Source organism: Emydura macquarii, unplaced genomic scaffold (genome assembly GCF_026122565.2).
Source record: "Emydura macquarii macquarii isolate MOO-44397 ecotype Brisbane River unplaced genomic scaffold, CSIRO-AGI_Emac_v2 contig_3305, whole genome shotgun sequence".
Classification (NCBI taxonomy): domain Eukaryota; kingdom Metazoa; phylum Chordata; order Testudines; family Chelidae; genus Emydura; species Emydura macquarii.
Genome location: NW_027133442.1, coordinates 921,600 through 942,208, shown reverse-complemented (window position 1 = coordinate 942,208; position 20,609 = coordinate 921,600). Strand labels below are relative to the sequence as shown.

At 47.2% G+C, this 20,609-nt stretch overlaps 1 protein-coding gene across 7 annotated transcripts in view; it reads left to right on the top strand.

Moving 5' to 3' along the window:
- RALGAPA2 (Ral GTPase activating protein catalytic subunit alpha 2) overlaps window positions 1–20,609 on the top strand; it is a 346,401-nt gene that overhangs the window by 220,047 nt on the left and 105,745 nt on the right. For 5 of the 7 annotated variants that reach the window (XM_067532894.1, XM_067532900.1, XM_067532897.1 and 2 more), the window contains 2 exons: window positions 4,103–4,226; window positions 7,672–7,827. In XM_067532894.1, the coding sequence (XP_067388995.1) occupies window positions 4,103–4,226; window positions 7,672–7,827 (280 nt within the window). Of the gene's footprint in view, window positions 1–4,102; window positions 4,227–7,671; window positions 7,828–17,646; window positions 17,861–20,609 lie in introns of those variants that run through there. The other 2 variants (XR_010917130.1, XM_067532899.1) reach the window with 2 other exon arrangements.

Genomic DNA, 20,609 nt, shown 5'->3' with positions numbered 1-20,609 from the left:
TGGCTCCACGGAAGACCCCCAGATCTGAGGGCAAGATATGTAAAAAGAAAGATCTACTGGTTCCCCTGGTCACCTTGGTACTGAAGCATAAAGATGGACACTCACCAGTTCCATATATGAGTGCTGCTCCAGAACTATTATCGGTACCACCTCATCCATCTAAAGACTGTCCAGTTGTATCAGATCCATCAGACTTAACTGTGGGAAACCCTCAGACACTAACACTTCAGGATATATTCCTCCCTTATCCACTGTTTCCACTTCTCTTTGGCTCTGCTGTCCTAAAGGATGTCTTTACTCGGGAGAAGTCCCAAGAGCTGTCTCACCTCCAACCAACTGGCAGGAGTGCCCTGGTACTGATGTCACTGCTGTTACCAGTGGAGCAGTTCTTGGACTCAGATAAATCAGAGATGGCTTCACCATTATCTCCATAGAGTTAGTTGAGCCCTGGTAGACAGTCGAGGGGTTGAACTCGCCATTCTGCCAGGTACAACTTTCCCAGGGACTGCTGGTACTGATTTCCTTGGGGTCCCCTGTAACCAATTCATCCCTCTTTTTGGCCTTATTGGGGTCCATGGAATCTTTATGAGAGGCGTCCTGGCCTTTATGAGAGGCGTTCTACCTCCAGCAGGAAGTACCAGAGGCAACCTTATAGACCGAGGCTATCCCCTCCTCATGCACCTTATTACCAGTGCAGAGCTGAGCCCCCACACAAATGTCAGAAGATTCAGAGGTCTCCCATCTCAACCCCTGCTACTGCCACAATCTCTACTCATTCTCTGCCACGAGCCAAGAGCCTCTTTTGACATATTGGTCGAGAGCCGCTGATGCCAACCACCTCATCACCTATTACTGTTGGAGACAGTCTTGCATTCTTCACCCACAAATAGAACAAGATCACTACGAACAGTTGGATACTGGAGATTATCCACCAGGGATACTCCACAGAGTTTCTCTTTCTCATCTAATAAATCCCTTTCAGGGACCATTCTCACAAGGTAATTCTTCAACAGGAAGCAGAATCCCTGTTACACTGAGGGACATTAGTGCACATCCTGCCTCATTACCATGGAAGAGGATTTAACTCCCTGTATTTCCTAATTCTCAAAAAAGAGAGAGGGTGGAGACCTATCCTGGACCTTCAGCAACTCAACATCTTTATTTGAAAACTGAAGTTCTGGACGATTACATTGGAATCTATAATATCCTCCCTTCAAGGAGGGATGTGGTTTGCGACTCTTGACATGAAGGGGACATATTTCCATGTGGACATTCACCCATGACACAGGAAGTTTCTGTGTTATATGGTAGGCCAGGAGCACTTCCACTTTAAGTCCTCCCATTTGAGCAGGCTATGGCACCAAGAGTATTTACAAAGGTTTTCTCTGTATTAGCGGCCCAGATGAGAGTCAGGGCTATATGGTATTCCCATACCTGGACAATTGGCTCCTGGTAGGCCAATCTTGTCAGGAGATCTGGTCTGTGACAAGGATTCTTAGACAACTTTTAACAACCCTAGGTATTTGCATAAATGAAGGAAAGTCCATTTTGTTACCCACAAGGTCAATAAACTTTATGGGGCAAGGTTGAACTTGAGAGCATTCCTACCCTCAGAAGGGTTTCATGCACTGAGCACCCTGATTTCATATGCCATTCGCAGACCACGAACCTCAGTGCACAAGTGACTCTCACGGTTAGGCCACATGGTCACATGCATCTGTGTGACCTCCTTTTGCTAGACTCCACTTACAGTGCCTGCAGACTTGGCTCCTCTGGACCGATCAACCAAGTAAGGACCACACAAACTCCAGGGTAGTAGCTCCCCCCATAGTTGTCATCTTTCTAACTTGGTGGTCGAATCAGGAAAAGGTCTTGGTGGGAGCTCCCTTCAGCCCTACGGCCCCCAGGACTACCTTTGTGAAAGATACCACTCCTTTGGGGTGGAGTGCTTAACTGCTCAGGGTACCTGGATCCCACAAGAGGCCAGACTACATGTAAACTTATTGGAACTGAGGATAGTCTGCCTTGTGTGCAAGGCCTTTCTTCTGCTTATACACTTGCTTCATGTTCCGATAATGTCAAACAATATCACTGCCATGGTCTATATAAACAAACAGGGAGGAGTGAGATCTCGTTTCCTCTGCCAGGAAGCCATCAGATTTTGGAATTGGTGAATCAGGAACTGCATCACGATACAAGCCGCGTACCTTCCCGGTATTCAAAACTCCTTGGCAGACAAATTAAGCGGAAACTTCTTGATCGACCATGAGTGGGAGATACATGACACAGTCCTGAGCGGGATATTTACACAGTGGGGTACTCTGCTATGGGACCTCTTTTTGTCCCAAACAGACAGAAAGCTCCACTATGTTGCTCCATATGGAGCAATGGGTTGTGACTCCCAAGGCGATGCTCTGCTGATGTCTTGGATAAATGGCCTCAGATATGCCTTTCCTCCCAATTCTCTGCTTCCACAGATCATAGGAAAGATAAGTCATGACGGAGCCAACATCATTTTCATAGCTTGCCACTGGTCCAGTCAGTTCTTCTAACATTGTTTGCCCAACCACCAGTCAGGATTCACCTGTTCTTGGATCTCCTAACCCAAGATGTGGGGGAAACCAAGCACCCCAGTACAGGCTCACTCCATCTCACAGCCTGGTTTTTGGATGGGTGTCAGAAATAGAACGCTCATGTTCAGCCGCTGTTCAGGTGATCCTTAATCAGAGCAGAAAAAAGTCTACTAGAACCTGCTATCAAGTCAAATGGAGAAGTGTTTTGGCCAGGGCACAATTGCACCAACATTTTCCAGATACTGTAAGCATTCCAGTTGTTCTAGAGTATCTCCTGTCCCTAAAGACTTCTGATCTCTATTAGTTTACAACGAGTACACCCAGCAGTGATTAGTGCCTTCCTCCCTCTGGTGAAAGAACACTTTGTCTTTATTCATACAGCTACAGTACAATTCACTAAAGGCCTTTCCTACCAGTGCTCAATGGGACCTTAACCGTGTCCTGTCCAAGCCCACTAGTCCACATTTCGAACCCATGGTGACTTGTACCATAACCCACCTGTCCATGAAGGTGGCATTCTTAACCTCAGCTAGGAGGATCGGCAAGCCCAGAGCCATCATGGTGGGACCCTCCTTATACAGTGTTTCACAAAGAAAAGTTTATCTTTGACAACACCCCAAGTTTCTCCCCAAGATTGTTTCTGAGTTCCACATCACTCAAACAATACACCTACCTGTATTTTTCCCGAAATGTCACACTTGAGCTGAAGACCAGAAACTTCACTCCCTCGATGTATGGTGCACCCTGGCGGTCTGTCTGCCAAGAACCAAACCCATTAGGAAATTCCCAAAACTCTTTTTTGCCATAACAGAGAGTCACGTGAGCAAGTCGTATCCTCTCAGAGGATTACTAAGTGAGTCTCAGGATGCATCTTAGAGTTCTACAAGTTAGCAAAGATTCCTCCTCCTGGCAGTGTCACAGCTCCGTCCAGTGAGTACAAGCTGCCTCCTTGGCATCCCTGTCAGACATTCCGCTGTAGTGCATCTGTAGAGTGGGCACCTGGCGTTCAGTCCACATGCTCTCTACGCATTGTGCCCTAGTTCGTACTTCAGCTGCAGATGCTGCGATTGGATAGGCAGTATTGCTACCAGCTTCCTCCCATGTGCCTCCAGTCTGAACACTGCTTTCATCCACATGTGGAATACACATAGGGACCATCACTCGAAGTAGTGGAGGTTACACACAGTAACTGGAGATTCTTCGAGATGTATGTTCCCTTTCTGTATTCTACTACTCATTCTCCGTCCCCTTTGCTTCAGATCCTGTTGGATTGTGGTAAGAGGAGGAATTGGAGAGGTGTCAGTCCACACTGCCTCTTATACCCTCGGTCAGGAGCATGAGAGCTACCGCGCTTGTGCAGACCCACGGACAGTGCTTTGAAGAACTTCCAGACTCGGGTGTTTGGCATGCATGCATGCCCCATGTGTGGACTATGGATAGCAACCACACATCTCAAAGAACCTCCGGTTACAGTAAGTAATCTCCCCATTTTAAAATTAACTTAGATTTCTTGTTACCTTTAATTGCAGCCGTGAAACTCACAAGATTGCAGTGTTTTACATTGCAGAAGGACAAGAGGACAAATGCTCAATACTGTCCAATGCAAGAGGAAGCCAAGCATATGAAGATTTTGTTGCTGGATTGGGCTGGGAGGTAATTACAACAAATATAGGCAAACTTCAGAATGTTTTTGTAGGGTAGTTGAAATCAACATTTTTTAAACATTGAAATTATACATTGGTTACATATATTTTAATTTTGAAAATGAGAGAAATAATTTAAACTTACATACTGATATCTGGCAAAAGTTCATTTAAAAATGCTGACCAATATACAAAGCAGAATCCTGATAGTCAATATGTTAAGCACTCCCTGCAACATGTAAACTGTGAAACATTTTAGAAAATAGTTTCTAAAAAAGGAGACTAAAAGTACCCATTTAAATTAAGTTTATTTTTATATATGTTTTCATAGTTTATTCCATTGTGAAACATTTCTTACCATCAGGTGTTTCAGGGGGCTGTGTTGAGGGGAGCAATCTGAGTGCAACTTTCCCTTACTTTTTTTTTTTTTTTTAAGTTATGTTACATTGACATGTTTCAGAACAAAACAAGTTTTCTCCTGTAGGGAGGCCAGACAGTGGTTATTTTTTTCTCTTACCTGAAGATGGAGATGGATAAACAAATTAATATTGTAATATCTGCCCCAAGAAAGGCTAGTTTGAGCTCCACAAAACCAGTTCATTTTCTGTCTACAGCTATGTCTCGATCAATTCTATTTTTAGCTTTTTTTAATATATTTTATCTTACCTTTGTTCTGTGATACTTTGTTTTCCATTGGAGTTATAAATAGGCAGTGGAAAACGTTTCCACTGGAAAACGGTTCTGGTTATTTTCTCCTGTTCTATCTTTTGCTTCACAGAATGCTACATGGAAAAACAGTCCACCATTTGTGGGAAGTTTATGGTGTGCTGTTCTAGGTTCTCCCATTTCCCTTCCTAGATCAGAAGCCAGAGTCTCAGCTTAGGTTATAAAAGATTCCACAGTCAAAAGCTCAACTGCTTGAAAGCCCATATGCTCACAGGGGAACTCCACTTATTCAGGGGAGGCTACAAAGATTTTCACAAGCACAGACTCCACACGTCAGATCACTGAGTCCTGAAAAGGAATTTCTCTGCTTTAGGTAACAGAGTTTAAATTGCAGCTGTACGATGAAAAGAATCATTTCATTCCTTTCTTGTGTCCAAAGACTTGATTGAATTATAAATGAATCAGGAAATGCTGAACACACCTGCTAGCAGTTGGGACAGTGACCCCAAGTCCTGCCACAGAAGATATTGTATGTTCTTTGTGGTCTCCAAAGACTCATTGGGCTTTTGAACTCCTTTTCTTGTGTGCTTCTTTGCTCATCTCATGTCTGAAGTCAGTGATTGCAGCAGTGAACCTGGATGTGTCTCTCTATGCCCTAGATCTCCTATGTATAAATGTATACATTCCCATCTGACCAACCTATCTGTTTCTCTCCATTTTTGTCTAGTGGTGATTATTAATATGAAGCCCTGGAGTTTGGTCTAGCTTTTGATTGTCAAGGTGATGGTGATGTTAGCTGTCACTCATTAGAAGGAGAATCTCTTTAGACATCTTTCTCTGGAAGACCTACTCATCTGAGCCAAGTTCTGGGACCAGATATTCCAAGTAGTAGTGACTGGTCCTTGCTATATATAAGTCCAGAACTAAGTTATAGTCCAAGGAATCCTTTACCCCTGCTCTGAATTCTTGGAGCCCAACTCAGTACTCACTGAGGCAAGGTGTTCTTCGAAGAGCCTTGCGTCAATATACTGTCAGGGATCAGATCTCTGTGCTCTTGTCGATTTGCCTAGAGAGCTTGCATGTTATAAAGATTGGCACTCAGTAAACTTCAATAAATAGATCCATCTATTTGTGGGCTCACTTCCACAAGTACTCTCTTCAGCTACGACTCATGAGATTTTTGTACCTTTTAGAGCTACTGTCTTTTTCACTAGACCTGAAGTTATCCCTGAGCTGTTGGCTTTGAAAGGATATCATTTACTATGGGTCATCTGTAGCTTCTTGACCTGTACTGCTCACTTTTGTCACAAAGCAGCACAAGGCTGCTAGATTGAATCGAAGAGTTCCTAACTGTCTGGGAACTAAGCACCTGATTTTCAGATGTGTTGAGAACCCACAGATCCAGTGGAGTTGAATGAGAGCTGTGGATGCTTAGCACCTCTGAAACTCAGGCCACTGGGCAGTGTAGTTTGTCCTTCATTTTAGCTGTGGGCAGAGTGGTGAAGATGAACATGACCGTGGTCACTTGTATAAACTTGTATAAACAACCCATGTGGCATAAACAAACAGCAATTCTGTACCTTTCTAAATAATGAGAATTACTGTATACCCTTAATGTGAAGAGGAAACTGGGGGTCAGCTTTAAAAAAGCCCTAGACAGACTGTCATCTGACCTTTTGTTCATCTTACAGAAGTGGGGAAGGTTGACACAATTGCCAGATACATCTCTTTGAGTCATTCTGTCACCTATGTGATCTAAAGCAGATATCACCTTCCAGCCATCAGCCTGCTCTAACAGGAATGTAGTCATCTCATAGGCAGAAAGAGAGAGATGCTTCTCCTACAGAACTCTGCATGGCTGTAACATAAGCATTCCTACATCATTTCTCTTGCGACGGCCAGCTTGGCATGCATGCAAGGAAGCCCTGCATAATGTGGTCTGTTGATTGTTACATTAATTCCTATAACAATATTGCCATTGACGTTCCCACTGTCAGGACTGACAATAGGATATAGGAGAAAGAAGATAGTTCTGTTATCCTAATTTTAGCTTCTCTTACTTTTTAATGGGTCAGTCCACATCTCCAACCCTGAGATTGCTGAACTGTGGAGTGTAAACTTTGGTTCTTCTTTGCCCTTTAATGTGGGGTTTTACAGTTATTATAAGAATGAAGCTGTACAGAGCATGTATGCTTTTAGATATTTATATTTTTCACTAAATTGTAATGGTATTACCCACATTTAGTGAGAGAGGCTCTTTTCATCTGTGGTTTCCCTGTTTGTTTATATTTTCTCCATATTTGACATTTATTTTTCATTAAGGGTGCATGGTGCTCATATTTCATTAAGGGTGCTCATTACTCTGAGGTTCCATGAACTGGTTTGCTTAAACAGAATTAGCCTTTATAAAGGAGCCTAGTGTTATGCAATTTTTTTTGATCCCTCCCTCCATTTGCTAGTAGAAAGATATAATACCAGTTGTCTGTAATGACCCACTAAAGACTAAAAGAAACTATATTAACAGGTAAGCAAATCACCTTGTCTCCATTATGACTGTCTAGTTTCTAGTTATAGAGATGTTTCTTCTTAGCAGCTTACAGCTACAGAAATTGAAAACTGGCATATCCTAAAATGTTATACAAAGACCCTCCCCACATGCACAAAATTAAAGTCTTAACATTTCAAATATATGCACACACACACATATTGATTGTCTGTGTTATAATCTTTAAGTATGGCTCAGCAAGGAGAGGGTTTTTCCTTATTGTTTTCCCTTTTACGTCAATAAGGTTGAGCTTTCAACACATTGTGGATTTATGGGTGGTCTGCAACGTAATGGCAGCACAGGACAAACAGCACCATATTATGCTACCTCTACCGTGGAAGTCATTTTTCATGTGTCCACAAGAATGCCATCAGATTCAGATGATTCACTGACCAAAAAGGTAGCTCATTTATATCATTTACTATGATAGACATTTCTAAGATATTGTTAGTAAATTATTTTGAAATACAGGAGGTAATGTTCATATGCTTAAATCAAATTTGAACGAAATACAAATTGTACTATACATGCAAGTCCTTCTTTATTCTGCAGCACACGGGAGTTAAATTCTGCAGCTAGATCCCTTGAATTAAGTGCCTTGTAAACACTGGATTCTGCATTTCCATGGCAGTACCAAATACCATTATTAGTAATAATAATAGCAATCATTTTATTTCATTTGCCTCGCTGCCAAAACCTTCAGAGTTCAGTGCAACAGAATAAAAACATATATATTGTAATAAAATGCGATAAAGTATCATCCTCTTAAAATATAAACATGAATGAACAAATGAGCAATCTAATCTAGTAAAGAAAAAGAAAAGGAATGAAAGAAAAGTGATGAGTGTAGTAGCAAAAATAGCCAACCGACTTCAATTTAAAATCATCATTGGATCATTCACAATCCTGACAGAGTCTCAGCTCCAAAGGACCCAGGCAGGACTAGAATCCAGACAGAAACCAACTCAGAATTTTGTTGATATCCAACTATTTTTTCTTTTGAGATTGAACAGTAACTGGCAGGCACTCTAGAATCCAGCGATATTTTGGACACGTGGCAAACATTTCCCGTGTTTTAAGGATGGTCGGCACCCTAATCTCATAAAGTGAGTTGTTAAAGTCCATTAGTAATGGCATCACAGCTTTCTCATTTGCTATCCTCGTTTCCAGCATTCCTCCAACAGGAACACTCAGACCAGTTCAGAGAACTAAACTATGAAATCCCACATTTGGTGGTCTGTACACTAACAGAATCACATAGGACTATGTGCTTGAATAAACATCTCCGTGTGACTGTCTCATGCATTTCAATCAAAAGGAAAATATCATAGTTGCCCTCACAAACACCTTTGTTCTGCATGTGGATCAGTCAGAACCTGACCAGAACAAGTCATAAAAACATTGGACTCATCATGTCACTCATCCAGGAGTGAGAGAGAGTTGCCACATCTGGGTGACATTCTCAAATAAGGTCATGACGTGTATCTGCCATATTCACAACAGGCCTGATGTTATCCATCCAAATGTTCATGTAGGAGGAATCCATGTTTCCATCTCAATGGAGAAGTATGTCAAGAGACGAGAGTTTTATGATGCGGATATAAAATACACCTTTTTGCACTCCTTCCCTTCCCTGCTGTAACTTCCCAAGGAAGACAGAGGAGAGATTTATATATTGTGGCATTAAAACCTCATGTTTTTAGTAGTTTTCCATTCATTTGATGCTACTACAGAAATATCTAATGCTAAAAAGAGAACTTGTATTACTCAGGGGTGAGAATCATAGTGTGCTGCCATTCCAGGATCAGAGAAGGGCAGCATTCTCTTTCTCCCTTTCCCTCTGCTTCCACTAGGCAGATTCTCAATGATACTTCACCTCCATGAAACCTGATGTTCTCCCTTCAAGTGATTGCTCATATCCATTCCAATATAGGTGAGTGCGCACCCTGTGCACTGGTTCCCAGAACTTTTTTGCCCTTAGCAAGCCGCGTAGGGTCGGCTCAGGCGCCCCCTGGAGTACTGCGTTCATGCCGTGGTATATAGGGCGCCGTCGACCCCGCGGGCCCCCAGTTCCTTCTTTCTGCCCGTTGACAGTAGCTGGAACATCTGCCCCTTGCTTTCTAAGCAAGCAGCAATCCCTGTAGTTCTTCCAGTGTTAGCTGTTAGAGTTTGTTGTTTGGTTAAGTACAGTATTTAGTAGCATAGTTAGAGTTAGAGATAAGACTTGCCCTTCGGGGCTTTATGTTGAGCCATGCCCGGCTTGACCGGTTTCAAGGCCTGCGCTGCCTGCGGCAAGGTCTTTCCTATCAGCGACCCCCACGACTGCTACCTCCGTCGCCTCGGGGAGCAGCATCGGAGGGATAAATGTTGGATCTGCAAGGCTTTCAAGCCTCGCAACCAGAAGGAGCGGGATGCATACCTGAAAGCAATCCTCATGGAGTCCGCGCTCCATCCGGACTCAGAACCGTCTCGCTCCCCCGCTGCACCGAGCGTATCGTTGGTGCACAGCGCACTGCCGGCACCGGGACAGTCGATTCAGCAGCCAGCGGTGCCAAAGAAGAAGTGGCAAGGTGCCACTCACATGGACTCCCCCACGCCACCGGTACCGCCGGGGGTAGCACAGGAGATGCCCCAGCCACATGCCGTTGAGTGCGCTCCGGCACCAGCATCTCCCCACAGGGAGCCTCCCCCGACTCTTGGGGGTGGTGGAGTGCCCCTGCAAGGGCCGTCGACGCCTGAGGCATTGGCCGTGGCATGAGCCCTGATGGGCATGCCCATGCCTCCGTCCCCTCCTCAGCCGAGGCCCTGGGGACCAGTGTCTCGGGGCAAACTCGCGCTGGGTGGCCCCAGTGGGTGGCGGAGACAGGGGTCGAGGTTCCCCCCTCTCCCCCCGAAGGTCGAGGAGGGTCGAGAGTGCGGGCTCCCCTCCTAGCTCCAACACTGCATCATTGAGCCCCTCGATACCACACCACCAAGGCCGGTCTTGAGGTTCTACAGTGGGACGATGTCATCCAAGCCCCGCCTCGCCTAGCTGTTCCCACTCCCGTGAGAGCACCCCGGCATGGATCCTGGCGGCTGAGAAAGGAGACACCTGGCGCCGGTCCAGATCCCCAGGGTATAGCCCCGCACCGACTGCTCGTCACACCTGGCACCATTCCCACTCTTCAGAGGCCGACAGAGGAGCACGGCACCGGTCTCGATCCTCGGCACAAAGTCCGGTGCGGATCCCGGCGCCCGTGGATGATACACACTGCTCTCTGTCTCCAGTGCGCAGTCCGGCGTGGATCCTGGTGCCACCGGGAACCCAGTCCTCTCGGCGCCGGTCCAGATCCCCGGACCACAGCCTACCAGAGCCTGGTACCCGGCATGCCAGGCACCGATCAAGGTCCCGGTCTCGCAGCTTCGGGGACAGTCGCCGCCGCCGCACTTCCTCCAGCGTCGGGGAACATCGGCACCGCTCCTGATCCTCGACCTTAAGCCCGGTGCCGGGCCCGGCACCAGAGGAGCACTCGGCACCTCTCCCGCTCCGCAGAGTCCAGGAGGGGGTGCACTCCAGAGGGTCAGCACTGCTCTCGGTCTCCTAGGAAGCGCCGGTACAAGACCTCGGTACGGCACTGGTCCAGCTCCTCCAGCCACTCATCCCACCGCAGACACCGCCGAGACCACTCATCGTCCCGGAGTGGGTCATCGGGGAGGGCCAGCAGAGACCGCAAGTCCTGACGGCACCAGTCCTGTAGCTCGGGGCGCCAGGCACACGGGGTTCCTCCCTATGTGGCACCAGGACCAATCCCAGCTTGGCCCCAAGGTCCCTGGCAATGGCCCTACTGGGGGCCCTGCGGTTCTCAGACGGCCCACGGTACGGTGTCGGTCCCTTCTTCGACTGCCATACCACCGCCCCACCCTCCAGGCCGGGTGGAAAAAGACCATTCCTCTGAGGAGGAATCCGACCCTCAGGAGGGTCCCTCTACAGGGCCCCTCCCGCAGTCGTCATCCTCTTCCCCGGACGATGCAGCCACCAGGGATAGGAGAGCTCCGCTCCCTGATTTTAAAGTTTATCAGGAGCTTCTTAAGAGAGTGGCGGACAATTTAAACTTGGAGCTAAAAGAGCTCTCCGAAGAGGAGGACCCCCTCTTCGGGGTCTTGGGTTCAGCGGGACCGTCCAGGGTTGCCCTCCGGGTCCCCAAGCGTGTTTTAAAGTCGGTTAAGGCCCTATGGCAAACCCCTGCCTCAGTGGCCCCCATCTCGAAGGCTGCCGAGCGTAAATACTACGTCCCTGCTGAGGACTTTGAATATTTGTATAACCATCCTGCCCCACAGTCACTGATTGTGGAGGCTGCCAAGCAGCGTGACAGACGGGGGGCCCAAGCTAATACCCCTAAGAACAAGGACAACAAGAAGCTTGACTTGTTCGGCAGGAAGGTTTAATCCACAGGGGCATTACAACTCAGGATAGCCAACCACCAGGCTCTCCTTGGCCGATATAACTTGAATCTATGGTCCTCCCTCCAAAGATTCTTGCAAGGGTGGTCTCAGGACCAGGAAGAGGATTTTGCCATCCTTATCCAGGAGGCTGCGACAGTGGCAACAGCGGCCCTCCAGTCCACCTGCAATGTTGCAGGTGCTGCTGGTAGAGCTATGGCATCGGGCATTGTTATGAGACACTGCTCCTGGCTCCAGTCCTCAGGGTTGTCACAGGAGGTCCAGCAGGCAGTCCAGGACCTGCCTTTTGACTGTGCTGGCCTCTTTTCAGATCGCACAGATGAGAAACTACACGCCCTGAAGGACTCCAGGGCCACCCTGAACTCACTGGGGCTGTATACGCCGCAGCCCGCAAGATGCCAGGCGCGGCCACATCCCCAGCGTCCGCCATAACAGGCACCAAGACCGCCTTCCCGACCCCCTCAACCCAGGAGGGGTCGGGATAGATATAGGGCTCCCAACCGCCGGGACCGCCAAGGCCCCTCAGGGGGTCCACAGCAACCGCCCTCTAAGGGCAACAACAAAAAGCAATTTTGATGGGACGCCCGAGGGTGGCACCTCCCCCGTCCCTCTGGATCAAAACCTTCCCTTCTTGAACAGACTGAGACCATACCTTGCCGAGTGGCAGAGCATTACCTCAGACCACTGGGTCCTGAGCGTAGTGCGCAGAGGTTATGCCCTGCAACTCTCGGCCTTCCCCCCAGACTCTCCCCCTTCCCCATCCCTCTTCAGGGACCCCTCTCATGAGTATCTTTTCATCCAGGAGGTGAATTCTCTTCTCCTACTTGGAGCGGTGGAAGAGGTTCCTCTTCAGAAAAGAGGAAAGGGGTTCTATTCCCGTTATTTCCTCATCCCCAAGGCAAAAGGGGGCCGGAGGCCCATTTTGGACCTCCGACATCTGAACAGGTTCATCAGGTGTCTCAAATTCCATTTGGTCTCTCTAGCCTCTATCATTCCTGCTCTCAATCCAGGGGACTGGTATGCTGCCCTCGACCTAAAGGACGCGTACTTCCACATCACTATCCTCCCCAGTCACAGAAGGTTCCTCCGGTTTGTGGTAGCTGGCTGCCACTACCAATTTTCGGCCCTGCTGTTTGGCCTTTCGTCTGCCCAAGGGTCTTTACAAAATGTATGGTGGTGGTGGCGGCCCACCTACGCCTCAGAGGGGTCCAAATTTTCCCCTACCTGGACGACTGGCTGATCCGGGGCAAGTCCAGGGCCTACGTGAGGAACAGCCTGGCACTCACCTGTGCGACATGCACCAGACTGGGTCTGCTCATCAGTGAGCAGAATTCCACGCTCACCCTGGTGCAGTGCATAGAATTTATCGGGGCCACCCTAGATGCCATCCAGGCCAGAGCCTTCCTCCCACGGCCTCACTTCGAGGCAATGACCGCCATAATCACAGATCTCCACAGGTCCCCCACGACGACAGCCAGGCACTGCCTTCAGCTGTTGGGACATATGGCTGCATGCAGATATGTGGTAAGGCTGGCCCGACTCAAGCTCAGGCCTCTCCAGGGCTGCCTGGCCTCAGTATACGCACCAGCCAGGCTCTCACTAAGCGGAGTGGTCACTGTCCCCACTCAAGTTCTGTCCTCCCTGGATTGGTGGACGGACCCAGGGAAGGTATTGAGGGGTGTCCCCTTCAGAGAACTCACGCCTTTGATAACTCTGATCACGGATGCCTCAGATGTGGGTTGGGGGGCCCACATCAGCAGCAACCTCAGCACCCAGGGGCTTTGGTTCGTGCAGGAGCAGGGTCTCCACATCAATGTTTGGGAGCTCAGGGCAGTCCGTCTGGCCTGCAAAGTCTTCCTCAGATTCCTGAGGGGCAGGATGGTACAAGTCCTGATGGACAACACGGCGGCCATGTTTTATATCAACAGGCAAGGGGGGGGGCGCGCTCCTCGGTTCTTTGCCAGGAGGCTATTCAACTTTGGGACCTTGCGATGAGGCACGACCTCCACTTATCTGCCTCTCACCTCCCAGGGGTCAGGAACGACGAGGCGGACTGCCTCAGCAGGTCGTTTCTACCCTGCCACGACTGGTCTCTACACCCGGAGGTGCTGACTTCCATTTTCCGCAAGTGGGGTGTTCCCCAACTGGACTTGTTCACATCGTCCTGGAACAAGAAGTGCCTGAGGTACTGCTCACTCCGGGGCCACGAGCCGGGCTCCATTTCCGACGCGTTCCTCATAGACTGGACGGGGACCCTGATGTACGCGTTTCCCCCCATTCCGCTGCTGCTCAAGGTCTTCTTGAAGATCAAGAGGGACAAAGCGGACATCATTCTGGTCGCCCCAGCCTGACCGAGACAGCATTGGTTCAGCATCATGCTGGACCTGTTCATCGCCACGCCGATCCTGCTCCCGAGGCGCTATGACCTGCTCTCACAGGACCGGGAACGCATGCTGCACCTGGACCTGGACTCCCTCCACTTGACAGTGTGGAGACTCTGTGGCTGATGGAGGGAGAGAGAGCCAACAGGTTCTGCTGGGTAGCAGAAAACCTTCCACTCAGGTGGTGTACCGAGCAAAGTGGAAGTGCTTTACCTGTTGGGCGGAGTCCCGGGGTATCCCACCGAGCCATTCGCCCATACAGGTGATATTGGAGTATCTGCTCCATCTGAAGCTGCAGGGCTTGGCCCTGGCCTCCCTGAGGGTGCACCTGGCGGCCATCTCGGCCTTCCACCAGCCATTGGAGGGGAGGTCATTGTTCTCGCACCCGATGTCTCTCAAGTTCCTCAAAGGGGTGGAGAGGCTGTATCCCCAGGTCCGTGACCCGGTGCCTCCCTGGGATTTGAACCTGGTCCTCACCATGTTGACAAGACCCCTCTTCGAGCCCATGGCTACATGCCCACTGCTCGTCCTCTCATGGAAGGTAGCCTTCCTAGTGGCCATTACATCGGCTAGGAGGGTATCTGAGATTAGGGCCTTGACCTCAGAGCCCCCATATACTGTCTTCTACAAAGACAAGGTGCGACTGAGACCCCACCCGGCCTTCCTGCCTAAGGTGGTGTCCCAGTTTCATTATAACCAGGATATCTTCCTCCCCTTGTTCTTTCCTAAACCACACGATTCGGAGGAGGAGCGGAGATGGCACTCACTGGACGTCAGATGAGCCCTGGCCTACTGCATTGAGCGGACCAAGCCATTCCGCAAGTCAGCGCAGCTGTTCATGGCAGTGGCAGACTGGATGAAGGGTTCACCTGTCTCCACCCAGCGCATCTCCACCTGGATCACCACCTGCATTAGGACCTGCTACAAGCAGGCGAAGGTGCCGCTTCTGGGCGCTGTGACGGCGCACTCAACTAGAGCCCAGGCTTCATCTGTGGCTTTCCTGGGAGGAGTGCCCCTGCAGGACATCTGCAGAGCAGCGACCTGGTCGTCAGTCCACACCTTCACGTCCCACTATGCCATCGTGCAGCAGGCGAGAGAGGACGCAGGATTCGGCAGAGCAGTACTGGCGAGAGCAGCTCAACACTGACTCCTACCCATCTCCAAGATATGGCTATTTAATCACCTAATTGGAATGGATATGAGCAATCACTCGAAGAGAGAAAACAGGATTACTTACCAATAACTGTTGTTCTTCGAGATGTGTTGCTCATATCCATTCCATGCCCACTCTCCGTCCCCACTGTCGGAGTCGGCAGAAAGAAGGGACTGGGGGCCCGCGAGGTCGGTGGTGCCCTATGTACCATGGCATGAGTGCGGTACTCCAGGGGGCGCCTGAGCCGACCCTACGGGGCTTGCTAAGGGCAAAAAAGTTCCAGGAACCAGTGCACGGGGCGTGCACTCACCTATATTGGAATGGATATGAGCAACACATCTCGAAGAACAACAGTTACTGGTAAGTAACCCTGTTGCTCCTAGGCCAGTAGGTCTATTTCATATCTGTATTCTTTGCTTTATTCTTTCTGCCTTTCTCCAGGCAGAACAAACAGTGTGCTGATCATCTTATTTTGTATTGTAAGCCCGATAGTAGAACAGAAAGTCTTATCTCTGCTGGCCAAGGAAGCATCCTGTAAATACTGCAGTTGTACAGTTGGCCATAGATTCTGTGGGTTGTGGAATTACAGACTGATGTAGGAACCCCACATAAATATTGTACTGTGGTGTCTTTTTTTTATTAGGCACAAGGGGATGCATCCATTTCTAGTATAAAATTCACTAAAATTAGTGGATGTCCATCAGGGATGAATTTGGCTCAGTAATTCTACAGACTACAATAATTTACAAATATATTTTTATTCCTTTACATATTTTTATGGCCTAAATGTAAAAAATCAAATTTTTATATTAAAAATGTTGTTGCTCTTTTAAAAATAAATAAATATTACAACTCGAAATAATATTAAAAGACTTGGCCCTGAACAAAAGGTTTCCTACTGACATAATCAAAATTCAGCTGGTACCTTTTCCAGCTATAAGGTTTAGCATCATTAGTGTTAAAACTTTTATCAGGATGTCTTGCAGCTAGAATGAAAATCAATCTCAGTAACAGCATCCTACAGTCCCTTGTCTTAGTCTAACTAAATTGTACCTAACAGTTTAAAAGTGAGCTGCAAAATTTCAAAGTGATTTATTCTCTCTTCTCCCATTGTCATAGTAGAACATTTTCAATTCAGAAATCTGGTTGCAACCCTATACTGAACTCTTGCTCCTTCGGTGCAGAAATTTGTTAGCTATAGCTAGATTAGATTTTTAGCAGCTAATCTAACAGCTGTAGGGGTTTGCAAAGTGGGGACAGAGCTGTGCTATTGGATTTGTCCAATTCATTTGACTCCAGGACTATAATTGCACTTATGTCTTACAAGGCTTTTATAGCCTAAGGCTGGCCAGCAGCAGAAAAACAAATTGGCAGTGATACAGTAAGAGTGAAAGGGAATGAAAGGCACACATTATCAGTCTCCAGGCAGCGCTGTTCTGGCAGGAAGTTTCTTGGTTAATTTACAAATAAAACTTAGATTTTAGGATGGGCACACTGTCAGACAAACAATGGGGATGTCAGGCCTGACTGTTACTTAGTAAAAGTAGCAGCCATGCCTACCCAAAAGCAGGAATTCTTCAATCAAACAGACGACTCCTTTCTGGAGCCAGCTGGCTATGTAATGCAATTAGTAGGAAAAGGAGGTCAGACTATTAGGTGTGTACCATGACCAGTGTCAGCAGTGGCGTGTTGCCTGGCAGGCAGCATGCAGACTAGCTAAAGCAGAGTGCCTTTAAAACTATTTACTCGAGTGAGTGGAAGCGGCGCACGACTAGCCTCAGAACATGGAATTGTTTTCGTAAGGCTTGAAAAACGAGCATTTGTGCTGTAACTGACAAGTACATTCTGAAGCACATATTATAGCTGAGGGAGTGCAGCCGAGACATGATTAATGATGGTGTAATTCAAATTAGAGACTATAAATTGACCTAAGTTACATGTATATTCATGGGTTGATCTAATTGAGACATTAAGGAAACTACTATACTTGAACAAATATGTGGTTAAAAATGTTTGTAAATCTCATTCACATTATTAAAGTTGCCTTTATGTGCTGTTTATAAATTAATACTAATCTATGAAGTTTTGAGGAGGAAAATAGAAAACTGCAAAAGCTTCCTTTCCTGAATATTTGCTGATGTACATCTCCAGTATCTTTCAGGACAGGGATCAATTTAAAATGACAGTCTACTTACTTGTCTTATTTTCCAGTTGTTTCATCCTTTTCATGTTTGTTTGTTTTCAGATGAATTATATTGGAGGAGGGAGGACTCATCACTTTGTTGCTTATTTGGGCATAGCCAAAACTGCTACTTTTGTTTTTTAGTTTATGCTCAGAAGCTTTGCGTATATCCCACAAAAAATCCAATTTTTTTTCAGTGATCCAAGTAAGATGTCTCCAGTTAGTGTATTATGATTTTACTATCCCATATTAATGATGATATAATGATGTTTTAGCAAAACACAAAAGTTGATCTTTCAAAAAAATTATTTGATAGATACAGTATTATAACGATATAATCAATATTGTATGAATCCACTGCAAATTGGGGGAAATCTCTTCCTCTCTTGGTTTACAAGACTATGTCCTCTCCTGGTTCTCCTCCTAACACTTTAATCCAGGGGTTGGCAAAATACGGCCTGCAGGCCGGATCAGCCTGTCTAACGTTTCTGTCTGGCTCACCAGCCCACCATACAGGAGCGCTACACTGGAGCGTCAGGCAGTTTTCAGCCTGCCACTACCTGAACTTCTGGCTTCCGGTTACATGATCAGAAGTGGGAAGTTCAGGAAGCGACCAGCCGAGAATCGTTAAGCTGTCTGACGCTTCAGTTGCCAAGGTAATTGGAGTGTCGGGCAGCTTGGTTTCTCGGGCCAGTTGCTTCCCGAACTTCCTTCTTCCAGTCACGTGACTGGAAGCTGGAAGTGGCCCAGGCCTGCGACAGTTTACCAGAATTTGTGGAGTGGCCCCTCCAAAAATTATTGCCCACCCCTGTTCTAACCTCTTCTTCAGCATGTCCTTCTTCATCTGCCCTCTAATTTTCTGTGTGGGTTCCACAGCCTCTGTCCTAGGTCCCCTTCTCTTCTGTCTATACATTTCATTTCTGGGTAATCTCATCCACAAATACAAATTTAACTACCATGCCAGCATCTCTGCTCCATGTTGTATTTTGTCCAAACTAAAATCTCGCTCTGTCTCTTGAGCATCTTGTGGATGTCTAGCTAAACATGGCTAAAAGAGAGCTCCTAATCTTCCCCCTCCCACACCTGCTACCTCCTTTCTCTATCGCTGTGGACAACACCACCATCCTGCCTGTCACTCAGACCTATAACCTGGATGTCATCTTCAATGCAGATTTCTCTCTAGGTCCTCATAGCCAGGCTATATCTAAATCTCTAAGATATGGCTTTTCTACATCAACTAAAACTCTCATCCATGCTGTAATCATCTTATGCCTTGATTAAGGTGACATTCTTTTTTCTGGCCTTGACAAATGCAATCTTTCCCCACTCATATCCATTCAGAATGCTGCTGCTAAATTCATTTTCCTAGCCCGTCACTTTTATAATGTCACCCCTCTTTGAATATACCATAGGCTCCCCCTTCTCTATTGAATCAAACATAAACTTCTTGTATTAACTTTCAAGACCCTTCATAGTAAATCCGTATACTACTTATCTCTCGTTTACTATTGAGCTGTCAGTGTTTGCTTCTGTTTGGCCCATGATGCCAGCCTCCACTTCCCACTTGTTAAATTTCCAAACAGGCATCTTTGTGCTTTCTCCTTTGTTGCCCCACATGCTTGGTTGGCATTTCCCATAAACATCCACATAGCTAGCTTATCCAACCTTAGATCCCCCCCTCAAAACTCTCCTTTGCAATGATATCTACAAAAAACCTGACAATGATTAAGCTGTTCTTGTGCAGAGACCACTGCCCGTCATGCTGACCAAATTGCCTCATTGTTTACTTGTACTCCCCTGTCTGTCTATATCAGGGGTTGGCAACCTGTGGCACCCGTGCCAAAGGTGGCACATGCGCCAACTTTGAGTGCATGCAGCACCCTGGCCAGAGCCGCACTGCTCCCATCCCCAAGCAGCACCGCGCACGTTGCTCTGCGCTGCCGCCGCACGCCGCCCCCCCTCCCTCCCCCCCCAGTCAGGAACAGGCCCGCAGACCCGCTGCCGGGAACAGGGCCGCAAACACCCCCCGCCACTGCTGCCAGGAACAGGCCTGAAGACCACCCCTCCCCCCCCAACCGCCACTCCAGCACTGCAGGGGAGGGGGCTGGGGGGAATTTGGCACAGCCCTTGCTGAAGGTTGCCGACCCCTGAACTATATCAGTCTGTTGGTTTTCATCTCATATACCAGACTGTAAGCCTCTTGGGGTAGGGACTGTCTTTTTCTTCTATGTTTGTACAGTGCTTGGCACAATGTGGTCTATGTCTAGGGCTCCTAGGCACTATTGTAATACAAATAATTAATACTGATCGAGGAGATACGACCTTTACAAATCTTGTGATAAATGATGTTTTATGCTTTAAAGGCAATTATCACCCTAATCTAAAGCAAATGCATCTTTCTAGTGCGTTACCTTGGGCTGTGATTGTGTTAAATCTCACAGATGAAACAGAATGTAGCCTTGCCAGTATTTGGATGGGTAACATCTCAGAGACCCTTAGGTGCTATAGGAAGTAAGGTTCGTGATTCAGTAGATATCTCTCTTTCCTCTAAGTGGGTATCAAATTGATGCCAAAGCATTGTGCTAAGGAGCACTATGCTGCTGAAGGGAGATATCTTTCAGAAAAGACATGGAACCAGGCTCCGATCACATGTGATCATTAAGTATGCCACTGTGGTGTTTGCAAGAGTTAGGGGTGTTAGTTATTGTTTCCTGGCTAAATGGCATCTAGCAAAATTACATTCTTTTGGCCTAAATTCCTCCTGTAGTTCTCTTGTATCTAAATCTTACTACAAAATACAGTATTGCTGGTTCAGAATGGCTACTATGTTAACACTCTAGAAGTGGCTATATTTCAGATATGGGTGAGTGATCATGGGTAATGTTTATAAAGTATTCTGGGATTTTTCAGAATGAAAAATGCTGATAAATATAAGAAATCATTGGTTGAAGAATCATACAATGAAAAAAGATATTCCTTTTTTAAAAGGATTTGGTCCTATGTTTTGCTCACTGCTTTCACTACAT